The sequence below is a fragment of the Peromyscus californicus genome, unplaced genomic scaffold, assembly GCF_007827085.1.
Source record: "Peromyscus californicus insignis strain IS unplaced genomic scaffold, ASM782708v3 Scaffold_16__1_contigs__length_79575227, whole genome shotgun sequence".
Taxonomy (NCBI): Eukaryota; Metazoa; Chordata; class Mammalia; order Rodentia; family Cricetidae; genus Peromyscus; species Peromyscus californicus.
In genome coordinates this window covers 18,976,065-19,000,734 of record NW_026294458.1, presented here as the reverse complement: position 1 = coordinate 19,000,734, position 24,670 = coordinate 18,976,065, and the positions used below count along the sequence as shown (strand labels likewise).

At 40.8% G+C, this 24,670-nt stretch overlaps 1 protein-coding gene across 1 annotated transcript in view; it reads right to left on the bottom strand.

The window, feature by feature from the left end:
* Window positions 1–23,511, bottom strand: part of Fgf12 (fibroblast growth factor 12) — a 539,336-nt gene extending 515,825 nt beyond the window's left edge. Inside the window, exons 1-2 of the mRNA XM_052740607.1 lie at window positions 23,382–23,511; window positions 23,071–23,217 (exon numbers count right to left, since the gene is read on the bottom strand). Of these exons, the coding sequence (XP_052596567.1) occupies window positions 23,071–23,083 (13 nt within the window). The 5' untranslated portion in view covers window positions 23,084–23,217; window positions 23,382–23,511. The remainder of the gene's footprint in view (window positions 1–23,070; window positions 23,218–23,381) is intronic.
* Between the last annotated feature and the right edge of the window lie 1,159 nt (window positions 23,512–24,670).

Here is a 24,670-nt window from a genome sequence, read left to right as displayed (position 1 = left end):
ATATAGCTTTACATATGGTCAGTGAAAAAGAACTGATAAGCATCTTAGTTTAATTGTGATATCATTAAGAAATTATTTCTCCTAGAACTATGTTTATTTTTTAAATGAAATAGAAGGGGGGCTATATATATATATATATATATATATATATATATATATATATATATATTATATGTAATTGTCCCTGTTATAAAAGATATTTTGTGTTAGTGCTATGAAGAGAATAGTATGTCATGAAAAAGATGTTTGCCTTTGTCTGTCTGAGAATATGCATGTAACATTGTTTTATTTTCTAGAAAACTGCGATTGGGTCAGATGATAGATTTTATGTCTGTAACTTTCCTCTTTGTTTCTCATATCTTGTTTCCAATCCTCATCTGCTATCAAATTCCAGCCCTATTTTTTTCTGACTTCAAGATTTATAGCGGCCAGAGGGGGGCCAGACAAAACAACATTCCTGCTGTTTATAGCCCTATCATTTTTCCTACATTAGCCATTTCCTACAACCAGGAAATCAGTTTGGACCTATCTGTGCTGCCTTTTCCTCCACATGTTCACCTCATAGAAAAGGGTCCATTCATGGTGATCATGGCTCTCACAGAGCTCTATCTATGCGGACATTATCGTCACTGCTGAGTGTGAAAAACCCATCCCAAGACAGGCTGTTCAAAAAGGAACACTACAAGATACCCTCCCACACATTTATTTTGGGCTCCTGAGAACAAAGCAGTCATCTGGGATGCATGGTGGAATTCTGTAGTGCCTAACCACAAGCCACCACCAGTCACAGAATCCACTCTTCTTCATCACCTCCATGGGCAGAGGTGCATTGCTTGATGTAGCTTGAGCTTGGCTGAACTCGTGTAACAACCAGTCAAACCCGCCACATACTGCAGCATCCGATAATCTTCAGGACAACAGGACAATGGGAAAGTCCTGATGGTGCGACACACATCAGACCCATTCATCTATGAGTTCTCCGAAACCTTCTTTGAGCCTCAAAATGCACCCTTTGGGTCAGTTATTTTGGTGCAACTAGTCGTTTTCCTTGAATCTCTCTCTCCAGATGGAAATACAGAACCAAAAGATAATTGGAGAGAATGTTTTGTTCAGAGGTAAGAAAGGATAAAGTCTCAAATGCCATCAGCTCTTCTCTTACAGATATTTAGGATGGAGACTGTGGTCCCCCTGTGTGAACCCCTGATGTGTTCCATCCCTTTAACAACAGATGAAACCAAAATCTCCAAGTGTTCTTTCTCCAGTCACTTCAGGCCAAGGGTGGTAATTAGCACATTTCCTGAGCTTTCTCTTTTCTATGTTAAGCAACTTCACTACCTTTAACATGTCATTAATGTGTTCATTTCACGTACACATATACCTTGACTAGGTTTTTTTTGTTAAACTAAAGAGTCCAAAAGAAACCATGATAGTCTTAAAACATACAAATAATACAGAATATAACCAAAGACCACACATACATGAACCCAGAAAATCATACTTCTTACAATAAAACTATATTGTAGCCACAGATATTGAAATTTAACACTCACTACATTTAATGTGCTCAACTAAAATAAAATTGGAATTTTACTTGGCAATAAAACCCAAATAAAGTCCATTACACCACAATAAAAAAAAAAGATACATTTCAATTTTTAAGACTTTGTCACTGGAAACAAAGCAGAGAAGCAAGATCCTTGCCACATTTCACTTTAAGAATGGAAGTCTCACTACATCTCAACTTGTGAGTAGAACTCTCAACATATCTGAGAAAACATATTAAAAGAGAATCTGGGGCCACAAGAATCACATTCCCTCAAAATGTTAGCATTGACATCATTGGCGGCTTTGGCTACTGCTGGCGCCCAATGTGGGGCAAGAGTTTCCACCTAAAACCTGAGAAAAAAGATTCTAAAATGGAGCTAAAAACAGTTCCTAGTTGTCTCTTTCAAGTTAGTGGCAGCCTGCCGGTTTGAGCTACTGGCGGGTTCCTAGCATGCGTGAATGCTCGACCTGTGGTATGGTGGGAATGAGGCCTCTGCAAGTGGAACATTAAGCTGTGTGGTGGATTTAGCCTTTGCTAGTACAAAACAAAAAAAAAAGAGAGATTTCTGGGCTACACGCTGCTTTGATAAAAGCATAGACCCACTATTTCTGAGAGTTGATGGCTCCCAGAGCTGGCGGAAAACGTATCACTGCCATGTTGGGAAGCTAAAGTGGGCGGAGCCAGCAGCACCAGCACCATTTCAGGCTTAGAAGGCTGCAGTTCAAAGCAATAGGCTCAAGCTAATATAAAAAAAATAAGCCACGTAAAGATGGCTACCACACAAAGAATCTGGATTATGTTCTCTTTGATATTCGTAACTAAAGAAAAACATTTGATTACAAAAGCTGTTAAGTTATGCCAAAATGTATATTTTGAAGGTATCTTGACTTCAAAATTTGGATGTAAGGATATGTTGCTTTGGAAAGGAGGCTCTGCTTTTGTTTCCACAGAAAGCCAGAGGCTATGGATTTGTTCCAGATTAAGACACATCAAGTTTGACCAGCCAAGACCACCTGAAAGGTCTCCGATGACACCATGGCCCAGATGATCCAACATCCAGAACCGTTTAAAGACAACTGGCTCAGACGATACACCCTCATGGACTACTCCATAACCCTAAAATATTCTTTGTGTCCCCATAAGATACAGCGCCCCCCTCCAGCAGGAAGTAGTAAAAAAAACTACGCCCAAATTCCCAAATATACCAAGCTGACTTTGGAGATGTGTAAAGGTTAAAAGCTTCCTTTTTAAGAAAAGAAAAGGGGAAGTGCTGTGGGATGGTCTATATGTCAAATGTGTTGCTGATTGGTCAATGAATAAAACACTGATTGGTCAGTGGCCAGGCAGGAAGTATAGGCAGGACTAACAGAGAGGAGAATTGAGAGAACAGGAAGCTGGGTGAGAGAGACACTACCAGCCGCCATCAGGATAAGGAAGATGTAAAGTACCGGTAAGCCACAAGCCACGTGGCAAGGTATAGATTAATAGAAATGGATTAATTTAAGCTGTAAAAACAGTTAGCAAGAAGCCTGCCACGGCCATACAGTTTGTAACCAATATAAGTCTCTGTGTTTACTTGATCAGGTTTGAGCGGCTTGGAACTGGCGGGTGAGAGAGATTTGTCCTGACTGTGGGCCAGGCAGGAAAACTCTAGCAACACACTGCATTAATTATTTTAGGAAATACGCATGTAAAATACTGTGCTGACAAGGGACACACCAAGCCAATCTTGGGACTCTCCACACCAAATATCTACTTGCCACATCTCTGGTCTGGCTGCCCTGTGGTGGGCAAGGAAACTGGTCCCAGAGATCTTCACCACAGTCCTGACTTGTATTTGAGAAGAGACTTCTTTGATGAAAACAACTTTTAAGGAAGATATACCATATTCATTAAGTATAAAGTTAGGTTATTCCATTGCCATATGTTGAAGGTATAGACTATGTTTTGATGTACATATACATAATGAAACTGCTACAACAGCTAAGCTAATTAAAAATCCACCATTTCACATGAGTGCCTTTTTTGGCAAGATCACCTAAAGTCTGCTTTTTAGCAAATTTCCAGTCCACGATACAATACTATAATTACAATGTATGTGCTTCACCGGGGATCTTTAATCTTATTCATCTGATATAACTGGAAGTGTTTATTCTTTTTTTGTTTTTTGTTTTTGTTGTTTTTTTTTGTTTGTTTTGTTTTCTGAGACAGGGTTTCTCTGTGTAGCTTTGCGCCTTTCCTGGAAATCGCTTTGTAGACCAGGCTGGCCTCGAACTCACAGAGATCTGCCTGGCTCTGCCTCCCAAGTGCTGGGATTAAAGGCATGCACCACCATCACCCGGCAAGTGTTTATTCTTAAGCCTACTCACCTTCATCACTACACACCTCTGTTGAACAGAGAATACCATTCTGCTCTTTGTTGTGTCCTTTACCTTTCCAAGATTCCGCCATGAGAGAGATCACTGAGCCCTTGTCTTTCTACGCCTGGCTTATTTCACTAATCATGATGTCCTCTGCTTCATCCACATGGTTGCAAAGGCCCAGATCTATTAAAGGTTTACTAATATCCCATCATATATGATATTTATAATGTGCATGATGAATAGGGACGGGAATACTATAAATCAATACCTTATCATTTCTTTATCCATTCTCCTGTCAATGATCATTTGGACTGTTTTTTCATCTTCTGTTGTGAATAACACTAAAGCTTTCTAATGTGAATTCATAATGTCTCTCTAGCTCTGCAATTCAAAGCCAATATGCTATAAATAAGATGAATTCACCTTTAAAATATTCGTGCAAGTAAACACTTGCATTATATAAACTAAGAAGTTTCTCTTAGCCTTCTCATTTAAGGAGAGGGTATCTACTGAGTGCAATTCATAGCCATATATAATCCAAGTCATTTAAGGCAAAAATCTTCATAAATTTAAGAGTTTATCAAGTCACCTTAAAATTTATATTATAATATGACATATCTATATTTTATCCACATTATCTTCTTTCAGAAGACTTTTAACTTGATTCCCAAAAGATGTCATCTTTCTCTATGCCTATAAGAATCTGAATAATGCCTAAATAAGATTATACATGGGATAAAAGCTACAGTCTGCAAAGCATGAAAGAAGCAGTGCCTTCACACTCCCTTTATCTCGCCAGCAACATTAGCCCTCTACTTCCATAATTTTGGATCTTTATCGTTCTCCGATAATGCTGTCCTGTACTGTTCTTGACAGTAACTCCATTTTCCCTAAAGTTGGAATCCTCTGACTTGTGTGTGTACAGCACCCAGCACAGTGCCTGAGTCTGGATAAAAATGTTTGCCACTGCTGGTGAGTGAAGTAAAGAAACATGGCTCAAGAAAAGTAGGGAGCAGAGCGCAGCAACCACACTTCCAGTGCTGCCGACATAAGCTGACTCCTCACACAGCATTTCGTCTGTTAATACTTTGCCTCCTCTTAAATTCACAGTCCTCCCAGAAACAACACAAAAATCGAGTGGGTAGACTCCACTGGTTCCTTTCCAGTACTCAAGAGATTAAGCTTCGGTATTTTCTTTTAAAAGAATCCCTTTAAATTATGGATTCAAAGTGTATCTGGTGGGCCCAGGATTGGCAAGACTTCTGCTCTAATATCTACACCTAATGATACCCTTAAATAAAAAGTAATATCCCCATCTAGAGTAGAAAAACAGGTCTTGGGTCATCCCTACTCAGCTCACTTTGCATTTCTGCTGGGGCCAGAGGGCATGTGAGGCAAAGCTAAAGTCATGTCTACTCCTTGGCTGAAGGCTAGGTCCAGATAGCCTAAGGACAGCTGGGTGCCATTCCTTTCCTTCATGTCCTATCCAATTCATTCATCCAGAATTAACTAATAGTCCACGGCCATACCACCCTGAATGCTCCCGATCTCGTCTGATCTCAGAAGCTAAGCAGGGTCAGGCCTAGTTAGTACTTGGATGGGAGAATTAACTAACGATGCAGAGCAACAGAGAATCAATCACCCATGTCTTTTCTACTGTACCCTATAGCTTATGGGCTGTCTTTTGTCCACTGTCACCCTGAATCCTCTCCCCAGCCCCAGAGGAAGGTGGCAGCCTACCACCCCTTCAGGAGGAAGGTGAAAGGGACAGATTCAAGCTCCCCAGCAGAAACAAGAATTCAGATTTTCTCACTACAAACCCGGGTCTCTATACATAAACTCACAGACTCACAGCCATTTTTGTTCCAGATATTTAATCAATAAGCTAAAAGAAATGTTTCTACTCTATCCCCATTTCTACCCCCACTAGGTTCAGATTTCAGTGAGCCCCCACCTAGTAATTTTGTGAACAGTTTGTGATACACAAGCTGGTTTTCAAAGAACTTTAAAGAGAACCGCAACAGTAACCGCAGAGTAGTTGAGGAACTGTGGCTGAACAAAAACCGAAAGACAGGTCGAACCCAGGGACCAGCACACAGACGGTAAGAAGGCTTTCCTTATCTATTGATTCCATGGCCTAGCTGTGAGCTGAAAATCACAAAGGACTCACTAGTAGCCCACAGTAAGTAGGCATCCTGGGCTAGCTTACAGAATGAGTCTACGCAGCCCTGGCTCCAGGGTTTTGAACACAATTGTCTTCATTGGTACCGGTCAAAAGTCCTGATAATTTGTACTTTAGAGTCACTAAGGTTGAGGATGTATTAAAAGGCAAAGCTGTAGTTGGTATGCCAGGGAGAGAAAGGCACTGGCGAGCAGATGGAGGAACCTAGGGCAATGGAGAACCTCACCTCTCTTCATTGTATAAGGAAGAAGGGTAATTTTGTTTCTCATTTTTAGCATCCAAAGAGAAATTACTATTACCCAGGTACAGGCGAGATTTTACACCAAACCTAATTGCCCATGTCCAAGGATCTGGGGACAATAGGAAGACCCAACCATTATTTAAAGAGCTGTAGCTTCTTAATTGGGAAGCATAATGAAAGACTTTCCAAAGAGAAAAGGGACATGGAAGCATCTGAGTTACGTGTGTGTCATCCTGAGCCTTTATGACTACCATATAATGAAGAATGCTATGAAAATCAAGCCATTTTTTTAGAATGCATGTTCTGACTTCCCCCATTAGCTTCCTATTGAATGCTTAGTTTGTGCCAAGTCACTGGGATAACAAAGAGGAAAGAAATAATGTTGCCTTCATGAAGTGCATAGTTGAGGAAAGAGGGGGTGACCCAAGAGATGGACAGACAGTAACCCCGTGTGACAGAAGTCAACACAGCAGAAGAGGACTAAGAAAAACATGGTTGAGAAAAAATGTAATCTAAGTATTTGTGTCTATAAAAAGTTAATACATGTTGGGAAGATGTTCCAAGATCTCACGGGTGTTGTCAAATTTTGTTTTTAATGAATAACCCATTGTTAGTGTTACATTCCTGATGAGGCGACCATTGGATGATGTGCTCTTGTACATCTGAGAGTCTCTATACTACAGTATTTGGTAACCACTAATGCAGTTGTTTTGAAATCATAAATTTAACAGACTACATCACACTCTTAAGGAGACTGAGGAGACATCATCCTCTGTCTTGCCATATATATATATATATATATATATATGATGGATATGTGTATGTATACATGTATGTACATATTGCTGCTGTGTACTCTCAAGACACTGTAAACATGGGAACATTTGAAAAGGATGTCACAAAATGCCACATCCAAACTTTCTGGAGGCAACTGGTCCCTGAATTTGCAGCATAAATTTAAACTCAATCGATATTAACCTGTACAAGTGAAAACAGCTCTGGGTTTTTTGTTTGTTTGTTTGTTTTGTTTTTGTGGGGTTTTTTTTTGGTTTAAAGCAGTGACCCTTTGACCTTTCGAAACAAAACAGTAGTGAGGACTGTATGGTAGTATTGAGCCATTCTCTTCCAGTGTTGCATGATTTTGGACTCCCAAACCTACATGCAGGGCACACATGGACCTCATCAAAAATAGTGTTCTTTAACTCTCAGAGGTTCTTAAAAATAGTACTTACAGATTTCCAAGGCTCATAGTCATGCATTAGAATTTTTAATCATATTAATAGACAGCTGGGCAGGAGGAAGGAAGATTGATATGACTTGGTAGGAAGAACATTAGTATAGGAATTTAAAAATCAAAGTTTCAGTCCTGACTTCACCAAGAGTAGGTGACATGTTTCCCTTTGTCTCAGATGGACCAGGGAAAATGAAAACTCTAAAATTACCCCAAAGTCTCTCCTGGCCATAAAGAGTCTGGCAACACCTGGAAGTTACTAACTTGACTGATTTCTAATTGACAAGAAGGTTTTTATGGGAAATTATGGCTTTAATAATGAGAGTGGAGACACATTTCCAAACCTGAGTCTTGAAGTCAAGTCAATCTCTGCCCTTTACACAGCCTCTAGCTGTGTTAACATTTTTACGATGTATTTGCTATAGTATATCGTTTGCCAACACCTAGCAGCATGTGTAGCTCTGGATGGGTATTCAGTTACTGGCTGTCATGAAGAAGGGATGAATGTGTCACAGGCAGGAAATTAAAAAGTATGCAATACAGAGAAAGTAGAGCCCGCTGAAAACAAGTTAGTTACTAAACTCATAAAAAAAGAGAAATCTTAAGACAAACAGGAAAGCCATCATAGTTCAATTTTTAGTCATGAAGATAATTTATTTACATAATCATAATAATGTTATTAGTAAATGCCTACCTAACCAAAATTACAGAGAAAGACCTGGAAGATGAAAGGATGGACAAGTTGCATTCTGGGGTGGCAATATGATATGGGAGCAAGGTGAAATCTTAAGAAGTGATTGTTATTTAGGATATGGGAGTAAATATGAAATAATTCAAAGCAGTTATTTCTATAAAGAAAAATGGGAGAAGGGACAAGGAACTACTGCCTGTGAGAATAAACCCTCCATCATTGTGGTAAAAATAGTGAGCCAATGGAAGAAAATGCAGAGGGGCCATTTCTACACTCAGGAGGCATTTCTGAAGGGTGAGTGTCCCAGGAGGCTGCTGCATACCCACCTTCTCCACTCAGACTTGAATCATTGGTCAACAGAGATCAAAAGAGCTTTGCTCAGAGAAAAGATCAAGCTGCCCTTGCCACCTGTCTAACCACTCTTAGAGTTCCAAGATGAAATCCCCTGATGACCGTCATTTGAAAAATCTTACTCATAAACCTTTCACCAGCCAGTCTGAGACCTCCTCTATACAAGGCACTATTCCAGCCCTCATAGAATGGGGCCATCTAGTTCAGCAGGATCTGCCTTCCTAGGATGGATTTATGACTTTGATGTGAGAGCCATACATTTGCAGAGTGACTCTTGTTTCGTTTTGTTTTTTGAGACAGGGTTTCTCTGTGTAGCCCTGGCTTTCCTGAAACTTGCTCTGTAGACCAGGCTAGCCTCAAACTCAGAGACCTGCCTTTCTCTGCCTTGAGTGCTTGGATTAAAGATGTGCACCACCACAGTCTGGCTTGCAGAATGACTCTTATATTGACTTAAAATGAAAGATGATGAGTACTAGTATTTTCATGGAGTTCATTGAAACAGTCAGGGTTGGAGGTGTTGTTCAGGGGTAGACTATAAGCCTAACACTGCTAAAGACCCTGGGTTCATTCTCAGCACCACCAAAAAGGTTTTAAACATTGAGCAAGTCTGAATCCACCAGACTCAACCAAAGTCCAGGGCTATGACTTTGAACCAGAGGTTATATGGAGGCAGTTTTGAGATACAGTACTTAAAATAAATGGCAATGTTTTACTAAGTGACTATGGAAATAGGAGCTAAGCATTTCAATATCTAATTTAATCTTTAAAACAGGTCAGTTAATAGTTATTAATATTACTGTTTCTATCTCCATTTTGTGGATAGGAAAATCTGAAACAGTGAGATTAGGAATCTTGACCAATGTTGTCAGCTAGAATAGAAGCACACAAAAACCAAGACTAGTTAGCCTCAGAAATTACTGCTAGCTTCTCTCTCTTCTTAAAATAACGGTCTTGTGACTACATAAACACACTACTGCGAGAGTGTGACTAAGATTGAACACAAACGTGTCACACAAAACCTTCATACACCTAAGAACAGAAGAATGTCATCAAATGCAGTTGCAACATGCAAGGATATTATTAGTCCTTGCCTAGTTTCAGTTCTGTGTCTAGTCTTGAAACTTGCTAATTATTTGCAGATGTTCAGAGAGTGATCATTTAAGCTTGATACATTCTGAAAGATTGTCTGGGCACTTCCCCAAAAATATTAGTCCAAAAGTTTCCATGTAAGTACTTTCGGAAGCCAGGAGTCACAGTGAGCAGAAAGGCAGCCAGAAGGTACCACAGCATTGATTGGTAGAAGTCACAGAGGGGAACTGTGGTTGGGACACTTCTGTTGGCCATGCTGATGTGCTCACTGGTATGCTCTGTCTTGAGCAGATGTGTTCTTTAAAAGCTACTGAATAATTGAAGCTTTATGATCTAAAAGACCCAAGAAATCTAATATTTTTAAAGGTGATTATATCAATTAATGTTTTTGAAAGGTGAATGAAATCATAACCTACATTACATAATTTGTAACAGGCTTCCACAATTTCCTTTCGACCTTTGCTTCATGATTCATCATTCCCTGCATCCTGTCCCCATCTCTCTGTGCATCCTGAAAGCAAGAATTCTACATTTTCACCACTGTATTCAGCCCCTAAAAGAGTGCCCGGCAACCAACACAGGTATCTAATGGATGAATGAATCAGACAATCTTTTACATCTTGGTTGCTATTGGTACAGTTAAGACCCCTCTACTATGGTCTTTACTGCTCCTTCACCATAGGATGCTTTTCCAGTGTTCAAGTTCCATCCTTTCTATAAATGCCAACTTCTTCCCGGATTTGGACTTTTTCTTTTCATTTGTGCACATTACATTTCTATTATGTGGCATGATAACAGATGATACAAACCTTATTTTAGTCATTACTTCCAGAACAATCTATACAGAAGCTATATTGGTAAAAGCAAATTTAGAATTTAAATTTTCACATGTATTGCTAGCAGTCAGTTCTTTGTAAGTTTATGTTTGCCCATATCTCTAGTTGCTGACTTGAAATGTGGTTTTCAGATAAAATAAACTGTGACTTTTTTATTGCTAGTCCCAATAATAAGCAGAGTACATGGTAAAATGGTAGATAAATGGCCATCAGCCCAAAAGCTTGTGTAATTAACTATTACTGCAATTTATTCACAATATGTAATGCCGTTTACTCTTTTAAGCCATGCATGGCCTTCCATCATGAGAATGTTACCCCAACCCCTTATTCTTGACCAGTCAGAAAAACAAGCATCTATTTCTAGAGTCAAATCTAAGTGCAAGTCAATATTTGAGTAGGTTTTCTGTACCTATGGTTCTTAAAAATCAGTCCCTAGAGTAGCAGCAGTGTCCTCTGAGAAGTTCATAAATGAACATTCTCCAAGGTCCATCACAGACCATGCAATCAGACCCTCTGGGTGTGGAGCCAGCATTGATTGGTAGAAGTCATAGAGGGGCAATCACGTCTTTGACCAAACCAACAGTGTTGACATTTTTGCTCCAATAGTCAAGTGTACTCTCCTGGAGAAACAGAACTTCATTTAGGTCAGACAGCGAGAACAAGTTAATAAAATTCATATCCAAATATTAGTTGTTTGCCAGCTAAGGTCAACCACTGTTTGCTTTTAATGTATGATTTAAACCAGTGGGTCCTAACGATCTTATTAAATTACACCCCACAACTGCCCGGTAATCTAGTTGTCCTAACCAAGAGGAAAGTGAATGAAATCGAGTTATGCACGGTACTGGCAAAACTAACAGAAACTTTCAGGATCAGCTGTTGAAGGGAAGGGATGGAGGAATATAACCAAGCTAGGTCATTGCAGCTGGTACCTAGGTAGGGTAGAGGGTCATTGATAAATGAAGAAAAGATAATGGCATGGAGATTATAAAGGCCCCGACTTCCAGCATCAGCTAACAACCCCACTTGCATCAGCAGTGTTCACCCACAGTAGTGCACAGAATGCCGGAGGACATATCCAGTTCTATGCTAAGGGGTTAACAGGATGATGGGGCTCTTCAGCCTCAAAGAAACAGATGATAAAAGTAACAGCAAAAATGACAAACACAAGCCATCCCTGAGTTCTGGCTTTAGCTTGGCTCTTGATGTCTTTTCCTTCCTGACCCCATTAATTTTGAAAGAAATCCCTTAAACAAATTAGAGGGAAAGACATGGAACTATCTCTTTACCGGGTTAGAGGGACTAAAAAACTGCTAGTGCTATGTGTGATTTCCAGTCTTGTGGCTGTCCTACCATACAGCGACCTTCTCACATAAGCCATGCAGCTATGCAGTATAGGTGTTAGAAAGATGGTCCAGCCCTTGCATTATTAAGCCACTGGAGTTGAAACCAATTCAAAGTATGTAAGAGTACCAGGTTCCTTCTTGAACCCACCTGAGAGCCAGCAGGAGCTCCCAATAACACTTCAAGTCTGACTGGTCTGGGCTCAGGGCTTATGTGTGCATATAGTCACAAATGCTGGTTTTTTGGTTTTTGGTTGTTTGGTTTTTTGGTACTTACTATCGTATCACCTGTATTTCTGATCATAATTCACATTCACAAGCATGTTAACAGCCATTGAATATATGACTATCTTGCACTCTTCGGGTAAGTAGGAAGTTCAGTTTATTAGCCATAAAGGAAGCAGATACTGGGTGCCCTGAAGGTTAGTAGAATCTGTCGGTGCACAGCTGGACTGTTTTTTCTTTAATGGAAGAAAGGTGACCGCCATACCAGACTAGAGCAAAGGACACCTAAGATTCGGTAGTGTTTGAGGTCACAGACTCTGACACTAGTCCACATCCCAGTAGCTTTGTGGGTTAAAATGTAAATTACCTACCATCACTGTGCTTGAGTTTCCCAGCCTCTCAACTATGAATGACATGAGATCGCTGTGAAGATTAAATGGGACGGTGTGTAAAGTACAGTGCCTAATCCGTAGTAAAAGCTATAGAAACCTCTTTTCAAAAGGCAGTGATCTTTTCAAGTGTCCCCTCGATGTCTGGCATGAACAGAGTGTAAAGATATGAGGCATAAAGAAAGAGATCTGGTAAAGTTTAAGTAAATCTATTCAACAGCCTATAACCGAGGCTGATACTGACTGTGCCATGCTTAGACTGTAGTAAATTATCTAGATTGCTAGAATATCTGAAAAAGAATAAAAATCCACTCATGGTTTTGTTCCTACCCCAATCATACCACCCTTCACACATTTCAATGTGTATTTGTCCATAAGTGCTGCTTGTTCCTGCTATCAGGGCACATGCCCACAAATACTGCTTTCATAGCCACCATTATCTCTCAAGTATTCCTGATCACAATCTTGTTTTCAAACACCTTAAAGCTGTTAAATATGCCGGGCGGTGGTGGCGCACGCCTTTAATCCCAGCACTCGGGAGGCAGAGCCAGGCGGATCTCTGTGAGTTCAAGGCCAGCCTGGTCTACAGAGCGAGATTCAGGAAAGGCGCAAAGCTACACAGAGAAACCCTGTCTCGAAAAACCAAAAAAAAAAAAAAAAAAGCTGTTAAATATTTTGCTTTCATCCTTTTCATAACTAAGGAATTCAGTTTAATTATCAATCCATTCTACTAAATAGGTATCAACTGGAAACGACAATACTTCTGTCTTGAAGGATCAGCAGAGGTCTGAGAATTGCAAGAGACACCTATGGTTTCCAAATTATCTAAAGACAAAAGAACTGAGTGTGTTTGGTTTTGAATAATGCATCTCTAATGACTGTAACTAAAGGAAAGTCAAATCTCCTGCCTGTAACAGGAGTAAAGCACTCAGCACAGAGTGCTTGGGGCGATTGTTACTTCTGCCTTTTCTCAGTGGATGGGGTGCTTGTTAGGTCTCGAAGAGGGAAGATACTATATCAGTTTCACATAATAAAATAACCTTAATTGTAAGAAGTATACATAGGATGGTTTTTTTTTAAAAGGAGCTTATAAAACATAATGCCAAAGCTGCTGAGCAAAAATGCTACCACATTAGCTAAAGGCAAGAAGGAATGAGCAACCAACCATAACCATAAAACAAACTTCTCTTGTCTTCTCTACACAACTCCACAAATGCCAGTTCTCACAATTCCTCAGATTCAAAGACTCCCACCTCTGTGCTCCTTTGCTTCAGAGATGAAGAGCAAAGTGAAAGAAAGAAATGAACATCAAACTCCCATAATGAGTTGAGACACAAATCAGGATTCAAATCTAGACCTCCAAATTTCCAAGCCACGGCAATTTCCACAGGTCTCCATAAATAATCCATCAATACAAATTCATGATCATACCACACATAAAGCTAAATGTTATGTCCCAAGCCAAGAGATGTCCCCATCAAGCTCAGGGTTCCAGCAGGTACCACTATTTTAAAGTCTGTGGAGCCTGTAGGGTAGGGTTTGCTGTGGAGGGTACATCACTAGGGTGGGTCTTTAAGAAGTATACCACTCCCTGGCTCCAGATGCACTCTCTGCTTTCTGGACTGTGCCTGATCCCAACTGTTCACACTCTTCCCGCTGCCTCAGATGATGTCATTGCTATCCTCTCATGCCTTCCTCATCGTGATTGGCAGAGATTCTTCTGAAACTGTGAGCTGAAATAAAGCCTTCCTCAAGAAAGCTGTTTCTATACAGTATTCTGCTCTCATCAACATAAAAGTAACTAATATTCCAAATGATAATTCCACCAGGCTTAGTGCTGTCCCACTCAGAACAAAATCGATTATCAACCCAGCTACATGACCAAAAGCTCAGTCTTTAAACTTATTACCTAAAAAAAGCTGGCTTAGGGCTGGGCATGGTGGCACATGTCTTTAACCTCTGGAGGCAGAGACAGGTGGATTTCTGTGTCTTCATGGATAGCCTAGTCTACACAGTGAGTTCCAGGCCAGCTGGGGTTCCATAGTAAGAGCCTGCTTAAAAAAAAAAAAATGCTAGCTCAACATTGGAGCTTTAAAATCAATGTGGTTATTTGGACTACGATCCACTAAGTTTCATTTTCTGTAGAAAGCACACATAGGGGTCAAAACAGAACATTAGAAAGCTGATGTTTCTCTATAATAAGAGAGTGAAAATGGGAAGAAAGAGGGAGAGGAGAAGGAGGAAGAAGAAGGAAGAGGAGGAGTGGAGGAGTGGGGACGAAGGCAGGAAGGTTGGTTCAGGACACTGAGATTTATAAGGGTTTTTTTTTTTTTTCTCCAAAGGTCCTTTATGAGATAAGTAGAGGAAGCAGAACTTGAACACAGGACTTCTGGTTTGTCCCATCAGAACACATAACATGTTTGCTCTACACCCCTATGTACCAAACCCAGTATATAACCTCAGCATCCCACCAGTATGTATAACCCAGTTTTCAAAGCTCAACCTCAGGGCATCTAACACAGCGGTTCTCAAAAAATGCTGCCCATTGATCCACCCCACCCATCATCTGACACTGACAGCCAGGTGCTGATGGTTCCTGTGCTGGCTCTGCCTCCCTCCCTCGGGTCATGGAGAGCCTTCCTGTGTTTGCATCACCTCTTTGCCTGCTGATGTGGATGCCGATGTAGGGCCTGGAGGTAAAAATCCCCACATCATCTTATTTTGAATTTGCAGGCTCACAAATAAAGCATGATTTGCAGAGTCTTTCTCCTTGACACACAGCAAATATTTCTTCCTTAAATCCTAGAGAAATGACAACACAGAACTGAACTAAATTCAGTTTCAAGTGGTACTGGAAACGGTAAAAGTATTTCGAAATGCAAAAGGAGCCTTTGGAAAGGCGGTTTCAAATTTCCCAGATTTTTCACTCCCAATTAGAGTGATCATATAAAAGACGTTTTGTGGTTATCTTATTTATACAATTTAGAATGTGAATGAAAATTGGGGCAAAAAAACCCAACAATTTAATATGTTGTGAGACCAGAAACATATCTACATTTTCCAGTTTCCAAATAGCGGGAGAGAAATCTCTCAGTTTGCCTTGTACTGAGGTCTGTTTGGTCTATTTGAACACAGTCAGTATTTGGGGCTCTGATACACACCTGACTGCTTCTCATGGGTGATAATTGTAGGAGCAGGGGAGATTCCAGGAGGTAGAGATTGGAAGAGCTGCCTCTTCTTACCTACTTGCTACAGAAAAGTTTTTTGTATTTGGTGACCCTTCAAATAGCCTGTAAAAGCTTCTGGATTTTTTTCTGCTGTCTATCCCTTTGGGCTGTTTGTCTGGCTGAACACAAACAGAACAGAAACAAAGCCCATGAGCCCATGTCTGTAGGACCAGCCATAGGGATGTTAAGACAGGGCCATCATGAATTTGAGACCAGCCTAAATGAAAAATAACTTCCTTTATGTAGTGTAAAGCCCTTTTCAATGAAATGTGCTCATCACTTGAATCCTCAGTGATGAAGTCTCTTTTAGGTAAACATCCAAGCAGGTTACACACAAGTGAAAAAGGAAAAGATCTGAGAAAGGACAACAGGTGTCCTTTTGGACTTCTGCCAAGGTACCATCAGTTGTGTCACAGAGGCTAAGTAGCTTAACTTCTCTAGGTGAGAACCTCACATTTGTAAGGAGAAATAAAGGGGACTTTAAAATGTAACTGGGGAGATGAGAAAAATTAAAATTAGTCTATACACATAGGTCCTAGAAAAACCCTAACATGTCCTGTAAGCAAGGATGCTAATAAGATGACTGACATGTCTTCTTAGCCTCAGTTTTCTTGTCATTTGTTTTACATATTTATTTTTTATCCCAACCCTGTAACAGAGGAAGCAAATCTTCCTTTGCAGTCCATGTTCTCTTTAACCCTAACGAATGATTTTAAAAAATCAAGGCAGGAGCCCTACAGTGTTCCTGGTTAACACAGTTACTGGCTCTAGTTCCGTAAGAACCACCATGGCACTTCCCTATCACACACCTAACTTCCTGAGTACTTCACTAACAGCTGAGTACCATGCACCCTGGGTGCCCTGTGACTCCTGTGTGAGAAAACCTGCTGGTGCAGAATTTACACATTGTTTTAAACCCATTCAATGGCTATTCGACCTCATGTATCTCCAACTACAACCAACCCACAAAAATGTTACATAACTACCCCAAAACAAAGTCCTAGAGCATCAATAGTAACTTAATAATAAATTCAGGTATTTCAGAAAAGTTCACATTACAAATGTACTGGGGTGTGTGGCTCAATGGTGGCCCATGGTTAGCTTGAGTGAGCCCAGGGTATCTAGAGCCCTAACACTCTAGATAAACACATGGAATTTATTAAGTAAATAAAGTAGAATATGCACAAAAGTAGCCCCTTTGCTACATGAAGCCTTTGTGGAAGTCAGTGAGGATTACTTGGTAAATATCTATGCAGTGTACTTGCTGCTAATTCCACAAAGACAAACTGTACTTTATAATTCTGATACTGTGGGATGGAGGTGGGGATGGGTATATGGCGTCTTGTTTTATAAAGAAACAAACTAGACTTCCAATGCTCTGTTATGTCTATGAAATGAAATCAAAGCATGTAATCATGAAACTCTAAAGAAGATACCATACAAAGACCTTTGCAAAACCACAAAATGTCTCATGATGTTATTTACAGCCATTAATATGAAGTAAATTCAGAAACCAATAGTAACAAATGTGATAAGTCACTATTAGTCACTTAGTGGGCACAAGAAGCCTGTCTAGGGATGGAGATATATCTCAGAGGGTAAGGGTACTTGCCACCAAGGCTGACAGGTTATCTTTTGATCTGCATATATACATAGCATACATGTGCATACACACACACAGACAGACACACAGATAGGTAGGTAGGTAGACAGACAGATAGATAGATATAGATATAGATAATAACATAACACCAATCTAATAGTGTCAGTAGTTCACAAGCTTGAAAGAATAAAAATGTAGGGCTAAGAAAGTGGCCACCCCTGGACAATTGCTGAGGATAACAAATCTGCTAATGACTGCTTAAGTCATACAATCCATTCCCAGCTAGGCAGCTGGTCAGCTGGAACCGCTTTCAGAAGAGAACACAACATAATTGGTGTTCACATGTTCTCCCACACAGTGACTTTTCTTTTGAAGAAACCAAGGTGGAACCAAAGGAAGGCATTACAGTGGTGGAACATTCAGTCTTCTCTCAAGGTCTCTAATTACAGTAAAACTCCCCATTCTAGCCTCCTGGGTAGCCTACAAGGACTCGGAAAGATGAATGGAGCAGTAGCATGTCTAAAATAAACAACTCCAGAGCCTGCTTGTGGATCCCAGCTGCAAGCGCAGAGAATGGGAGTCAGGACACACATCTCCAACCCTGCACTGAGCCATATGCCTGGAACAACATGGCAATTCAGCAAGCATTTGAATCAAATGAGCCAGACGCTCTATACTACTTAAAAATCTTGAGTCCCAGAAAGGCCAAGAGATCTGTTCAAAGTTAACACCCCTATAACTGGGCGAGAATCTGTACATCCTACACCCGGTACCTGTTCTACCACCTTATGTATTAGGTTTGACTTCTCCTACCACAATGATCTCTCTGGTTCTTATTGGTATTTAAGGAGGAAGCAACTTTTCACAAAATGACTTTCCAGTTCTCCTAAGCTAAGGACTGCAAAAGCATTTCCTTTCTCCTCCAGAGGGCATGAGCAAGTCTGTTGGGAAAACGAGCTGGTTTCCTGCCTTCTGTGCTCTGGTATCAAACTGATGCTTCGGAGTGCCCTTGTGAGATGTCAACATCTCACAATCCTCTCAACACATGAAAGTGGTGCTTAAGACTGTTGTCTGTTTGACTCAGCATGTAAAAACCAGCGTCCCTGCCATGGAAAGTAAAGCATGTTTCCTGAGGTGGTCTCCGGGGTACCTGCTGAAATGTTAAAGGCTCAAGAAGGCTCACCAGTCTATTATTAGCAAAGACATGGGGTAGGAGAACAAGGTGTGTAAGATCAATGATTACATCTTTGTTTTTGTTACCTGGGCAGAATCTCAAGTAGCCCAGGCTGGCCTCAAATTAACTATATTGTAGAGGCTATCCTCAAACTCCTGATTCTCCTGTCGCTATTCCCTGCATGCTGGAATTATAGCTATGAGCTATCACACTTAACTTAGTTTTCTTTTAGATTTTCAGAACTAAGCATGGTGGGCACATAGTAGGGACTCATTAAATATTTGTTTATATAAATGTCATTCTATTGCTGGTGTAAGGAATACACCATATTAAAGGTATTTCAGCTGTGTAGAGTACTCTATTAAAAAAAAAGCCATTAAACACAGCAGTCAGGAAAGACAGTGCAGAACGGTGGCATCCAAGAACAGAACAAAGACACAATACAGTGGAAGCATCCTGCACTCTGCTAGGATGCATCCTGGCTTAAGCAGTCTAGTACCACCATTTAACCAGAGGGTAATAGCAGTAATGTAACAGGAATTCAAAGTGAACTTAGGGAATAAATGTTCAAAATTAACTGGGGGCTGAAAGTAAATGGCTAGAATAAAAACAGAGGGCGTTCTTAAAACTAAGTCTGTTTAGGGTTCAAATCACAAGCCAAAGGCTTTCTTTCCCACTTTTCCCCAAAGCCAACAGAGGTCTAGGACCTGGCCACACACCCGTAATGACCACACAGAATGGATGATCTCAATCAAAGCTTCTCCACTAAGTTATCCTGTGTGCAGATGCTTGCAGTTACAATCTGCTTTCCACAATTGAGACACATGGTTCTGAGACTTTAACACACATACAAACGATCATACAATTTTTCTGGAATCCAGGTTTATAAATCTGGAGAAAGCCTGATATTCAGCATCTTAAACAAGCTCTGGGGTGATGTTCATGTGCCTGAAATGTAGACCAACAGTGGTGAGGTCTGAGATCAATGGTTGTTGGCTGGCTAGTAGCATCACTTGGAGGGTGCAGTGGTTTGGATAAGAATGGCCCCCATAGACTTTTAGATAGTTGAGTGCTTGGTCCACAGCTAGTAGAACTATCCAGGAAGGATTAAGGGGTGTGGCCTTGTTGGAGGAGGTGTGTCACTGGGGGAGATGGGCTATAAGGTATCAAAAGCCCATGCCATTCCCTGTTAGTGCCCCCCTTCTCTCTTGCCCTTTCTTTTGCCTCTGATCGTAATTATGTGTATGCTCTCTGCTACAGCTCCAGAATCAAATCTCCCTGTTGCCAAGCTCCCTGTCATGATGATTATGGATTCACCCTCTGAAACCATAAGCAAGTCCCAATCAAGTGCTTTCTTTAGTAAGCTGTTTTTGTCTTGATGTCTCTTCACAACAATAGAAAAGTAACTAAGACAGAGTAGTTTTACTTTATTTTGTTTTGTTTTAAAGAACTATGCACAGATCCTTCCCCACAACCAGTTAAGCTGAATCTCAAGGAGTGCAGCCTAAGCCTCTCTATATAGAAAAAGTTCTACAGGTGTTTTTATAGGTAACATGCATGAAGTTGAGAATCTAAGCAAAGAAAAAAGTGATACAATCAGGAGAAGGGGAAACAGAAGAGAAACACAAGCTACCTTTAAATCGTTGCTCCTGAAACTTTACCCTGAATACAAACTACCTGGGGTTTTATTGAAATCAGTCTGTTCAATAGGCCTAGAGGAAAAAAAAAAAGATGAGCCTCCTCCAGTACTAAATGTATCTGCAAACAACGATTTATCATCCAGCACCTAGATGAGTGGTTCTCAAACACATTGCACCTGAGACATTAAAAAAAAAGTGCACCTCTTTGTTCCAATCCAACATTCTAATTAACTGTTTTGGCTAGGACCATGCATGAGAATGTTTATGAAGCATACCAAGAGGTTCTGGAGTGTAAAAAAGTTTCTGAACCACAAGTTTAAATGTTAAAACAGTTTACATTATTTGAGCGGCTCTAGTCCTCGGCACCAGTGAGGCACAATTTCTGTCAAAGTTACTCCAAACACATCCAACTCAGTCTTTGAGACAATGTAATTACCACGATACACAAAGATCCTTGAAGTTGACTCTGAACTGAACTACTTTCCTCTTTATCCTGGATGACAGGAAGTGATGTAAAGTAGTAAGGGAGGAAGTAGAACTGATCTTACTTGTGAGTAAGGGAGTTCCTCAGAGAGCTGCTTGGCTAGTCTGCTTCTCAAACAGCAAAGGTAATGTGAAGGTTGCCTGACGCTCGCGACAGGATTCTCGTCTAAATGGGACATTCGACTGTTTTCTGGTAAGGAAAACTATTGCACAGTCAAATGAATCCTGTGATGATTCTTTGACTCTTTTTAAAATTAGTTCCAATACTTACGTTTAATAATATTTTCCTATAATTACACTTGAATTTATTGGGGGAAGAAGTTACACAGCATAAAAAAAATGAAATATGTTCCAACTAGAATGGAATACAGATGCAACTACCCATTAATATACTCCTTTCCCCTTCTAGAATAAACATTTAAAGTTAGCTGCAGGGATTTTTTTTTTAGCATGACACTTACATTGACTTAAAAAGTATTAGTGTCAGCATGATTGATAATTGGGCAGCTCAGCTTTGTAAAGTCCAGGAATTAAAATTCATCAAGACTTTCATTTGCTCCTTTGTTACAAGTAATTATGAACCCTCTGCAAAATGACCACAATATTGGCTCATAGCAAGAGTTATCGTCGCCTTTTTAACAGAGCTGTGATCCACTGTATCACTGTTGTCTGACTTAACATAGAACTTTTGGCCCAGTTCCTCCCAGGTCTATTTCTGAAATTCCGTCTCCCTTCTGAATTCCCCAGACTGGAAGCAAGGCTGGAAGTCTACTGTTATTATTAGGCAATATAAACCACCCGGAACTCTGAGAAGCAGGCAGCATTCCCTATAGGTAATAAAAGAAAATACAAAATATTGCTGAGAGATACATCTTCATTTCACAATTATGGGCCAATAATTGCTGTATAAATTAAAGGCAAAATGTTACCAAGAACCATTGCCAAATAACCAGATTTAATGGCCAAATACCAGGTGTCGTCTAAGCAGAAAAACAGTTTCATAGTAAAATGATACTCTCTGCTGCTAACTCTATGTTCAAGAAATGTTTAAATAACTGGAATATTATATTAATCTCTGATTTAAGAAAGACTGGATTTTCATTTTAAAAATGGATTTTGTAATATGCATAATTTTGTAAATATGTATATTTAGAGAAATGGATTTTTTCTCTATATGTACATTGTCAGACAAGGAAATGCCCACCAACATGTCGCAAGAATAATTTGCCCCATCTGAAAGCTTCCAGTTAATCTTTATCCACATCATTTCAGTTCTTCCCACAGTGCCAATGCTTACCCTAGATACAAATATGACAAAACATACTAATTAAATACTCAAAAAAAAAAAACCCGTACTGGGCAGATAGCTGCTATCATCAACACTCTAGTTTTATTAATCAGTCCAGAAATAGGTAGTTCAACACCACTCCCTGAGCCTAAGTACATTGCCACAGTGACTGACATTCTGGTTAAAAATAAAACCTTGCTTCAAATATAGCTTCTCCAGTTCTGGGTAATGAATATAGTTTCATAAAAGTTGACATCATTTCTCTGGTTTCACCAGAATTAAATACATCCTATAATATCCCTACTGGGTATCTGGCCACATCACTCAGGGTCCTCACAACCTAGTGGGCATTTTAAGGAGGGGACGAGACCTGTATAGATGGGGGTAAAGTCCAAATGACATCCAAACTTACAATGTTAATGGTTGCTTTGTTTATATGCATTAGATATGCCAACCAGAAGTTGATTACCACAGTTCATGTAGCAGTTGGTGGGTGTACATTTTGTAGATTTGCTTATGAGGGGAATTTTAATGTGTACATGCCCAAAACTAGTGAACGGCATCGCGCCCAAAAGAGCCAAGCAGTACTTCCGTACCCTGATCTTCTTAGAGGTCAGTTCCTGTGCACGCCGTTTCAAATAGATACAATTTTTTATCTGTTACCCATTCAAAATGCAGTCGAATGTGGTCATACACACCCAGAAACACCATGTTTGTAGGGTGGGGTGGAGAAATTCAAACATTTTTTAGCAATGCATTATTGGATATCAGCTATAAATGTGCCTATCAGCAAATCCTAAAGCAAACAGAATAGATTTATTCCAGTCCATCCATTATACGGAAAAGAAATCGTTTTACCAACACATCTTTCCTCCCCCTCCATTTTGGGAGGGTATCTTCTCCATCTCACCCGCCCCCCCAAAGGGGGGGGAAACTCATCCTACTTCACTACGCAACTGATGGGAGTATTAAACATTGGCTTCCACGCTGTGGGAGTTAGTGGCCTTCTTGCCACATTCCCGCTGCTGCAACGGACATAGCATATCCTCCTCCTATCGACCTGGTGTGATGCTCCTCCCGCTCCGGAGCACTGCAGTCCCCTCGCCGAGGGCTGCCCTGGACACAAGCACATGCAGCGGGAAGTGCCCCGATGGGGACAGCCACATACCTTTGCTCTCCATTTCGGTCCCTTTAGAGTGCTGGGAAGTTCAATGGAAGTTGGCAGGAAGATATGGGCCCGCTTCAGATCCCCAAATCTGGAAAGGCAGTCTGATGATTTCGCCGCCCCGTACTTCCTTCTTTCCCTTCAGGCTTCCTGAAAGATGGGATTTCTTAAACCTTGAAGCTGCGATCAGCTACCAAAGGACACTTAGCAGCAGCAGATTGCTTCTACGGGGGTTAGGTTGCTATGCATATCTGCTACTGAAAAGCATTCACAGGGCCGCTTGGAATTGTATTTTTTTTTTTTTTTTTTTTTACCTGAGTCTGGAAGCTGCAAGCAGGAGCTGTCCTCGGAGCGTGGTGCTGCAGGTGTAGTGACAGATCATCCCACTTTGCTCTGGATGTACAGCAGATTTGCATGGGCGCTGGCACGCATGCGCAGGTCTTCCCCCTCCCTTTTTCACCGCCTCCCGCTCCCCCACCCGCCCTGGCTTCTCTCCCCAATAAGGTCCTCAGTATCCCAGCCCGAAAGCAGTAGCATTCGGTCACAGGAAAGCGCTGCTAAAAATAAACACCGGACCGGATTTTCCCCTGCAAAGTAGAAAATGGATTGGACTGGAACGGCGCATCAATCCCTTCCGATTTTCCCGGACTGCTTACTGAAGCTCTAGAGGAGGCTGGGGTGTCTGAGCTGAGCATGCTGCCCTCCACAAAGCAGAGGGATTTACGAATCCTGCTTAGTGGTCATGATGTAGGCTTCTCTTGGTTGCTGCAGTAACTTCTCAGGTGTCTGCCTCCCCTCTTCTCCCCACAGACTTCCGACATCGTCCTCCATCCCCGTGATTGTTTGTTTTGCTTCTCGGGTGGAGTAGCAGGAGTTCGGGGCTGTGGTACTTCAGCACCCTCCCTTTTATGTGCCATCCAGACTGGGTGTCCCCTTTGGCCTCCACCCCAGCAATGTTCCTTGCAGGTTCCGAGGTTTCTAAAGTTCTTCAAACAAAGCGTCCGCCCGCCCGGGGTGTCCCAAGGTGCTCTGTTTACCTTCTTTCCAACATCTACAAAGAAGGAAAGTTCCCAACGGGTGGGAAGGCACCTTATAGATATAATATATTTTGAAATGCAAAAATGTGCCCCTCCCCTTTTGTGAAGTGGCAAGGCATGCATTTTTCTTGTTTCAGGCTGTAGAGAAGGCTCAAAAGGCCAAAATACCGTGGGATGTTGTTCTCAAGCCTACACTGTTGCTTTGTTCGTATATGAAATATTTAATTGGGGGAAATGTTATATACTGACTATTTTTTAATTTTCCAAATTTCCCTAAGAAAATATTACTCCTCCAAACGGCAATCTTTTTCTCGGGCATAAAAACAAATGCAGAAGACTCAGATACCTGCAAGAGCTAAGGAAGGAGACAGAGGGATTACTCACCCACCACAACTAAGAGGAGGCTCTTTCTGCAGTAGATTTCCACCCCAACTTCCAAAACACGGAAAGGAAATAAAATGTACTCCCAACAAGGAACATGGGGCTGATTATAATTTAATATTTCAGTGATTCAGAGGGGATCCTGAGGTTTGCCAGTGCCTTGAGCTATGACTACCAATGTTTAT